Raw genomic sequence first — 9,025 nt, 5'->3', positions numbered from 1 at the left:
GGGGCTGCCTTAGGAAGGGGGTTAAACAGGTGAAGTGGGGGCTACCGAACATCCAAGAATGTGTCAGAGATTGGGGTTCCCTGGTCCCTCTTCCAGTCCTATGCTGCCCTAGGAACACAATCAAAATGAGTAGAAAGGCTCTCTGTGAGTTCGAGACCAGCCTGGTCTACAGAGCTAGTTCCAGGACAGGCTCCAAAACCACAGAGAAACCCTGTCTCGAAAAACAAAACAAAACAAAACAAAACAAAAAAAAAAAAATGAGTAGAAAGGCTTTTCCAATAATCAAAGTTTCAGGGTGAACTTCTGTTATTTTTTTATTTAATTATTAAGAAAAAATATGTTACAAAACAATATCATCCATCATATATTTCTTAATTTCCATTTTTTTAAAAATTAAAGTAATAAAAAAGTCACTTTATAAAATAATACAAAAGAGCATGATCAGCTGGGGGCTAGGAGGGACCGTCTGAGCTGATGGGCTCAGGAATCCAGTGCTTGCTTTGCCCTGGCTCCCTCCCCAAACTGGGCTGGGGGCTAGGGAAACAGATGTGGGGTGGGAAGGGTCCCCCAAGTTGTGGCAGGGCTCAGAGAACACCACTCCTCTGGCCAGGCCTCCTGAAGGCAGTGGGAGAATACAGGCAGTCAGGCATCCACACCCAGGTGGGTCCTGGGAGTGGCGGAAGGGCTTGGACATAGAGCTGAGCTCCCAGGGACAGCAAGCGGAGCAGCCCCTCTGTGCCGCCTCTTCCTCCAAGCTGTCTAGTTCCCGCTACTCAACATCCCCAGCAGCTTGCTGGGCTCCATGCCCTGCTGCTGAGCCACCGTCTGCACATCGAAGCCCATGTGCATAAGGAACTGCGCCACGTTCATCTCTTGCCCTGTGAACTGGTCCCGGATGGTAGGGCAGGAGGGATTGCAGTGGGGCCAAGGGCAACTGTCTACCAGGTGGAAGGGGCAGCCCTTCATGGGGGTTTTGCTGGCCTTATGGCTGTCATGGAAGCTTCGATCCCAGCAGTGCAGTGCCCGGGGCAGTGAGGTCCCCTTCACCTGGACATCCGTCCAGTAGCTGTAGAAAGAACCCAGGTGGGGTCACTGAGGCCATCACTGTCTTTTTGGGGGTTGCATTTCAACTCCGCAGCACGACTGGTGTGCTTTGGAGGGCTCCGAGGGGCTCGTGGAAAGATGCCTAGGGGTTTGGGAGGGGCCTACAGGCCTATGGAGTTAGTACTACATATGCAAGCACCTAAAACCCAGGGGACACTGACCTCCGGATGATGATCTCGTGTGAGAGGCAGGCGGGGGCAAAGCTGGCCCTGGTAGGGAGACAATCAGCTTGAGTCCCACAGCCTGCCCTTTGCCAGATGACCACATGATCCACACTGACCCTTCCCCTTCGAGCCTCCAAAGCCTGATGCAGGTACACCCCATCCTGCCAGAATCTGCTAGGCAGTAGCAGGAGGCTATCTTGAACACATGAATCTTTTTTTTTCCCTTGAGGCTGGGTCTCATGTAGTCCAGGCCAGGCTCAAACTAGCTGCGTAGTCAAAAAAATGACCTTGATTTCTTATCTTCTTCCTTCTATCTCTCAGATGCTGGGATTACACCACGTGTGACATCTGTGGTGCTGGAGATTAATTCCAGGGCTTTGTATATGCTGGGCAAGCACTATGCCTGATGACCTCAGTGGGAGCCTTCTATTCTATCTGTCTATCTATCTATCTATCTATCTATCTATCTATCTACCTACCTATCTATCTATCTATCTACCTATCATCTATCTATCCACCCACCCATCCATCCATCCATCCATCTATCTATCTATCTATCTATCTATCTATCTATCTATCTATCTATCTATCCATCTATCCAGGGTCTCACTATGTGACTAGACTGGCCTTGAACTCACAGGAATTCACCTGCCTCTGTCTCCAAAGTGTCACCACGCCCGTCCTCAAGACCTATTTTTTTTTTTAAGTCAAATGGCTTGGAGGAACTGCATAAACCGCCCAGCCCAAATCCCTTGCACACACTCACTGCACATCCTTGAGCGTGCCACGCAGTTCTTGGCCCAGATTCTGGATGTATAGCCACTGGCCCTCCTGAACCGGCTGCCCCGTGAGATGTACATTATCGACGGTCAGCTGGGCCTCGTCGAAAAGCCACTGTACCACGAACACTGGACCTGGGGGGGGGGGGATGTGGCTCAGTTTGGCCTGCCTGCCTCTGCTGTGGTCCTGCTCCCAGCAAGTTCACACCAGCTGTGCTCCACACAGTCCAAGTTCCTGGTCTTTGTTTGATATGGAGGAGAAGAACCCCAAGCCCTGAGCATGCTGGGTAAGCATGCTCCACTTCAGTCCCGATTCTTCTTTAAAGCCCATTCTCCTTCAAAGGACTCTTGAAAACCCACTTTTACTGTGGCCTGGCTCTCAGGGTCTCTCTCACTTAGATTTGACGATGTTGTCCCTTGGCATGGGACCTCACTATTCTTTGGAAAGTGGGGTTGGGGGAACTGTTTGGTGACCTCAAAATACAGAAAGGAAGCATTTGAATTTGGCTCTGTTGCCATTGCAAATGGTGCCAGTTTGCTTGGGTGATAAAATCGTGACAGTCCCAGCTAAGTAGGAACAACTGTTCACCTCGGTGTAGGCATGCCTACTTTTGTGAAACAACATAAGATCTTTCATTTCAGGACTGGTACATAATTCGGAATATCCCACCCTTTCCCAAAGGCCTCACTGAACTGGCCACTCACAGCGCAGAGTCGGGTATACTTTGTAGCCAAAGAAGCAATTCCATTCCTCGCCTTCCTTGAACTGGCGCTGACAGCGCTCTGGGACTATGCCATTCCAATACCTGCAACCACAATCATAGAGTAGGCTGTGATGCTAGGGTACTCCTCACCCCAGGCATGAGAAAGGGTTTGGGCATGGGGGCTGCCCTCTACCCACACCCCTGGCACCTGATGCCACGGCGGATGGCCTCTGTGGGTGCACAGTTGATAGTATCGATGCAGTCTGATCGGCGATACTGTTTGTTGTCTAGGAACCAGCCTGAGTCAGCCAGGCCCCGCACCTGGATGGATGGGTAGCCCAACTCCTCCAGCAGCTCGGCCACACGGTCTACATTCAACAGCACCCCGGTGCCCCCAGCGCTGAGGGAAGGCCAGACATGAGGCCAAGTGGCTGGAGAGAGGTGCTTGCTGTCCACCCAGAGCTGGCTCAGCCCCAGCTTTAGTCCTGAGGATCGTCTACCTCTGAGTAAAGCATCCTGACTGCAGACAAGCTGTCTGCAAGACTCGGGGGCCTCTGTCCCTCACGGTCTGCAGACGGAGGACCGGTAAGTTCTAAGCACTAACCCACGGCTGAGGTCGGCAGGACACAGAGCTGCCTCTCCTTCCCCTCTTTTTTCCTGTATCAGTTTCTCTATCCAAAGAAAAAGATGCCTAAGTCCCGTGTACCAGGCCCCATCATCCGGTCCAGGCAAGCGTTATGTATTCCTGATGGAATACGGTCACTGACCAGCAGGCATCAGCCCAGCCTACCCTGACACCGTGTCCTCAAGAAGAGACATCATAACACAACTGACCACTAACCTACCACCTAGGTGGCTGCAGCCCAACACCCTTGGGGGTCCAGAAGCATTTTCTAAACAGTTTCCAGCGCAAACACTCTAAACCCAGACCTCTAAGGTGCTCCAAATGAGGCCGACCTCCCTGCTCCTGCCTGCCAAGGCCGGAGTCAGTAAAGCTCTGAGGATAGATTCCAGGACTGCAAACAGTTCCCGTTCGGATTCCTCCACCCAGACACCACCCTACCTAAGTCCCATAGCGGCCGCAACAGCCCCTTGCTCCCTCCAGACAAAGTCCTCGTCCCTTGGGTGCATTCTGCTTACCTGCTCCCAGCCAACAGCAGCACCTTTGCCCCACTCAGTCCCTTGCCCAGCAGCTCCCGCACCACCTCCTGGATGATGAGGGAGCCCATGAAGGCGTACTCATCTGTAAGGCAAAGGGTAGCTTTAGGTGAAGCTGGACACAGGACAAGGTCTCCTACTCCAGGAGGCAAGAAGAGGGGTCTGGGCTCTCTCTAGGGATGGGGCAGACTGAGGAGGGAGGACCAAGGGCTCGAGGCCCTGTTTGGGGATCCCTCGGGGGCCAGGTGAGTCACAGACAAGCAGGAACCCTAAGGCATGCTACAAAAAGCTTGAGAAAGTCTGTGTTTCCCCAGAAGTTTCACCACCCTGCCCTGTCTCAAGGGGCTGGGAAACCAGGGACTCACTCTTCTCAGGCTTGGGTGAAGCCCCACTCCAAACGTCACTGGAGCAGTAGGGGATGAAGCTGTAACAGGGATCAGGTAAGCCCGCCATAGCCCTCGGTTACCGTGAAAGGCCCCAAGAAAAATGCTGCCCGGGACAAGACCCTCAGGAAGGACCCCCTCCCCAGGAAGGTCCCCCTAAGAAAGGAACTCCCTAGAGAAATCATCATCCCAGGAAGGAAGAGTAGAAAAGATGCCTTCTAAAACAGGAAGGACCCTTAGGAAAGACCTCCCCAAGAGGATCCTCTGAAAAGGACCATCGCTCCCAGGAAGAACCAAGACCTCCACTAAAGACTACCCCAAATATGACCCCCTGCAAAGGCCAGCCCCCCAAGAATGAACCCCCATGCTCTAAGGAGGACCCCACAGGACAGGACTCTATAGGAAAGACTCCCAGGAAGGAACCCCCACCAAGGGAAATCCAGGCTCTCTTACACCATATTGGCGTTCCACCAGTGAGGGTTCTCTTCTGGCTGGGAGGATAGAATCCCAGTACCTGGGGAAACAGAGGTAGGGGAAAGGCAGGGATGGGCACTTCCTTCCTGATGGCCTTAACCAGGGAAGAGGGTGGGCCTTGGTCTGAACCGAGGTGCTAGGATGGATAGGGAATGGTGAGAGGATGGCTGGACTTAGTTACCCAAGGAGTCACCATACCAAAAAGCAAGGATGAGTTCACTATAATTTCAAATACTGGGACCTGGGATCGGGTTCCAGGGGTGAACGAGTCCTTCCTAGAGGCCGAATCTGACTATTCCGCCACTTCCTCCAGACTGGCCAGTTGTGTTGCTGACCTGTGCGTGTGTGCGGCCAGTCTTTGGAGCTCATGAGACGCCGCATAGTACTGTATCTGGAGTCGCAGTTCTCACGGTTGAAGCAATACCAGCCGCCTGCAGGCACAGGCACTAGGCTCGGTTCTGAGTCCAGAGGGGAGCCCCTCCTGCACCACACACCTCAGCCTCTAGAACTTACCTTCCAGAAAGAGTAACCACCGCCGACTGCCCTTGGACTCCTTCAAGTAGTAGCTGCAGGGAAGGCGCACAGAGCAGGCAGTCAGTTAGGGATGCCTGAGCCACCGCCGATCGCTACCCTCCACCCCAAAGCCCTAATCCTCGACCCTTTCCAAGTCCGGTACCGAAAGGGTCATTCCACCTGTTGCCTGGAGCGCACCGCAGCCGCACGGGGGCGCCCGCGGCCAATCGCAAACTGAACGCAAAGACTAGTGGAACCCGGCTGATTCCCCGGAGGTGGCGATCGTGAGGAGGGGGAAAAGGAGGGCCGTCTGGTCCGTGGAAAATTCCCACAGCCCGCCCCGCAAGGGACCTGTGTTAACCCTGGCGCGGATGACAGTTGAAGAGAGGCGCTCCCGGGAACGCAGTGGCGTTTGCATAGTGAGAAATGCAAGGGCTAGAGGCCTGTAAACCGGTAGGGGTAGGGGAGAGCGGCGAGATGCGGGGAGCCTGTGAGGCCGTGTCACAGCCTCCTATCAAGGCCCAGAATGACATCGATCAACTGAGCGCGTGGGCACCCACAGTCCCCTTCCTACCGCCCAGCTTCACCTGTGTTCTCTATCTACTCCAAAGCTGAGTGCGTGTGTGAATGCTACACCTGGGGCCTTCGGTCCTTCCTGGGCCCTCTCCTTGCTCCCGTGCTCAGATTCCTGACTGTCCCGAACCAATCTGGTGTGCACAGTGGAAACCCTGAGACGGGAATCTCCTGTCCCTCAGTGTTGTCTCTTTTTACTGTAGTCGGGGTCACTCTAGGACTGCAGTTCTGTCCGAGGACCTGAGCACAAAGGCGGGTGTGCACGGTGGCCAAGGGGTCAGCACCGGAGCTGGCCTCAGGTCAGGGCTTCAAGAGCTGCCCCCTCCCCCACTTTGGGAGGCACCGAGCCAGGCCCTCCCCAGGGCCAACAGCGTTGGACTCCCGAATGGAACCCTTTCCTCTGGGGACCAGATCTGCCATTGAAAATAGGGAGGGTCCAGCGCAGTCTCCGCGTTAGTGCGCGTGCAGGGAGGCAGAGGATGCGGGCGCCACGAGCGATGGGACGGGCGGCAAGCTAGGCGCGGGGCACCGGCGGGGCCAGCCAAGCAGGGCCGACGGCCTCCCGGGGTCATGCCCAGCGCCGGCCTTACCCGGCGGGGCTGCCGTCATTGCAGGTCACCGACGTGTTCAGTAGGAGGTGAAGGCGCAGATCCTCGTTGAGCTGCTGCGCAGAGCAGGGGTACAGGGATTGTGCTAGGCTCTTGACTTGCGCCATAAAGCTGTCCATGTTGCCCTCCACGGCCGTGAAGTCCAGCGGGAAGCTCTCCACCGGCTGTCCGGCGCCCGGCGCCACCTCAGCCCGCTGCGGGGGCGGCGGCGGGGGCGGCGGCTGGGGAGGCTGCTGGCCACGGCGCCGCCAGGTCTTCCTGCCCTCGCTGCCCCCAACCCAGTGCAGCAGGCCCAGCAGTAGCAGCACGCGCACCTCTCCGCCCATGGCAATGTCACTCCGGCCTGTGGCCACCTGCGGAGAGCGGGCGGCTGTGAGGAGTCGGCGGCTTGGGGCGCCGGGCCAGAGGGCGCGCGGGCCACTGCTGCTCCTCGGCCCCGGCTGCCGCGCGTTGCTCCTGCCCTGGGCGGCGGGGCCGGCTCTCGGCGTCGAGGCTGTGGAGTCAGGCGCCACCGGTCTCCGCAGCTCGGGCTACGCGCGTAGCCGGCCGAGGGCAACGCAGAGTCTGGGTGCGCTGGCTCGGGCCCGCGCCAATGAGCGGCGGGGGACGAGCTGGGCGTAGTTTGCGGGGGCCGCGGCTGCCCGGGTGCCCGCGCGTTAGAAGTGCCGCCGCCGCCCGGGCGCGGCAGGGGGGAGGGGGCTGCGCTCACTCTTTTCTTGGCGGAGGTTTAGCCTTTTCTTCCCAAACCACAAGCCTGACGGAGGGGCCTGGACTAACCCGTTGCGGCCGCCGGAGGCGCTCCCGGCCCGGCTCCGTGGGGGGCAGCGCGGCCGGGCTGGCCCGGGGCAGCTCCATTCTCCGCGGCCAGCCCGGCGCCGCTACCCCCGCCCTTTGGAGCGGCCCGGCCGCTCGGAGGAAGAGGCCTTTCCGCATCGGGGGGCGCTCTGCCCGCTGCGCAGCTGCCGAGCCCGACGGGCCAAGGCTCAGGGTGCGAGCGTTCACCTGGAGCCGCCGGGGCCTTCCCTCCCGCGCCCAAGCCCAGTGCATTCTTGGGAGACTCGCACTCGGGTCCCCTCCGCACGCTTCGCACCGCCTGGAGTCCTGCGCTCACCGTAGGTCCTCGTAGTTGCTCGAGTTGCGCTATCCTGCTGGTGCGTCCGACAGCGCTGCGCTCCCTCTCTGGCGCTGGCGCAGAGCCGCCCGAGACTTTTATTCAGCGGGGCCCCCGGGATCAAAGCGGCGGCGGACACAGGGCTCCGCGCCGAGGGGCCGGTAGGAGCGGCGCAGGGGGGGCCTCTGCAAGCAGCGGACAGGTGGGGCCGAAGCCCCGGCTTTTCGGGGTCGACCTGCAGGAAAGATTGGGCGTGTGAACTCAGCCCGCGGAAGAATCTCCCTATCCGGTGCCGGAGCCCGCAGATGTTAGGAGATGTAGGTCAGAGGCAGTGCTGCGACTTAACGAGGTTGGTAGGCCTTGGCAAAGTCCCTTGCTGCTGCACCCCATGAAGAAGACCTCTAAGAACCTCTCCCTGCCGCCACTGGAGGAGAAGAGGCCTGAGGAACGGATAAGTCGCCAGCTTGGAGACCTCCTTGCACCTACCAAGTCATCTCACCTACTGTGCCCACCTCCTCTACACATCCCAAGGCTCAGGTGACCAGCGGTATTGAGGTTCCCGTCAGAAATCAAAACCAGGAGCCAACTGTGGCGTGCACAGAAGGCAAGGAGATTGCTGCAGGTTTTAAGCCAGCCATGGCGACACAGTGAACCTCTAATGTTAAATAAATGGATAAATAATCAAAGTTGGGGGAGCCGGACTGGTGATGATGATAGCAACGGTCAAACTAGATGCATAAAACCAAACACACCCGCCCTAGGTGCGCCGCAAGCCAGCCACTTGGTTTCCTTTGCCTTCTGCTTGCAGTCTGACAGCTTTTTCTAGAAACAGGAAACACACCTGCCTTATAGGACACGGGTCCAAACCTCGGGCAGGGCTTCAGCTGCCCACATTCTAATTCATGGCAGGAGAAGCCTGCTTCATCTAGTGGGTACCGGCTGCACCTCCTAGGCAGGAATCTAGGGAGGAGCCGGGAAGACGCCTCCACCGGGGCTGCAGGGCCAGCCTGCAATTGTTCTCCTGGCTGATAGCTGCAGAAAGCAAGTTCCCAATATACCCTAGTATACAGTAGGCCAGCTATCCCAGGATACAGTGAGAAGCCAAAGGGAAGCCAAAATGAGGCTGGCTGGAAGTCACAGACGCTGGGTCCATTCACAAGCACCTGGTGCAAATGTGCGTTTTGCTTCCAGATGGAAACTGAATTCAGGGAAGCTGAGAGACCGCACCAAGCTCTGCTCATTCAGAAATTCACATTTGGGGTGAAGAGATGGCCCAGCGGGTAAGAGCACTTGCTGCTCTTGCAAAGAACCCAAGTTCCATTTCCAGAACCCACATGGTGGCTCACAACTGTTTGTAACTCTAGTTCCAGAGAATACAAAGCCCTCCTCTGGTCTCTTTGGGCACCAGGCACACACATGGTGCACAGACATACGTGCAGGCAAAGCACTCATAC

General features: G+C 57.2%; 1 protein-coding gene across 3 annotated transcripts; it reads right to left on the bottom strand.

The window, feature by feature from the left end:
• Positions 1 to 299: 299 nt before the first annotated feature.
• On the bottom strand, positions 300 to 7,614 carry Notum (notum, palmitoleoyl-protein carboxylesterase). 3 transcript variants are annotated; one of them, XM_075942130.1, is made up of 12 exons: positions 7,572 to 7,614; positions 6,443 to 6,813; positions 5,280 to 5,332; positions 5,102 to 5,197; positions 4,746 to 4,806; positions 4,275 to 4,333; positions 3,892 to 3,994; positions 2,960 to 3,151; positions 2,753 to 2,853; positions 2,035 to 2,182; positions 1,266 to 1,313; positions 300 to 1,066 (listed from the first exon to the last, which is right to left on the bottom strand). In XM_075942130.1, exons 2-12 carry the CDS (start codon positions 6,784 to 6,786, stop codon positions 760 to 762), a joined length of 1,512 nt encoding a protein of 503 aa, XP_075798245.1. In that variant the 5' UTR covers positions 6,787 to 6,813; positions 7,572 to 7,614; the 3' UTR covers positions 300 to 759. The 3 variants fall into 3 exon arrangements, with proteins under 3 accessions (XP_075798245.1, XP_075798243.1, XP_075798246.1); XM_075942128.1 differs by lacking the exon at positions 7,572 to 7,614 and adding an exon at positions 7,238 to 7,337; XM_075942131.1 differs by lacking the exons at positions 4,275 to 4,333; positions 4,746 to 4,806; positions 7,572 to 7,614 and adding an exon at positions 7,238 to 7,337.
• Positions 7,615 to 9,025: the final 1,411 nt, after the last annotated feature.

Source organism: Microtus pennsylvanicus, chromosome 11, assembly GCF_037038515.1.
Source record: "Microtus pennsylvanicus isolate mMicPen1 chromosome 11, mMicPen1.hap1, whole genome shotgun sequence".
In the NCBI taxonomy this organism is placed as follows: domain Eukaryota; kingdom Metazoa; phylum Chordata; class Mammalia; order Rodentia; family Cricetidae; genus Microtus; species Microtus pennsylvanicus.
This window is presented reverse-complemented; position numbering and strand designations above follow the sequence as displayed.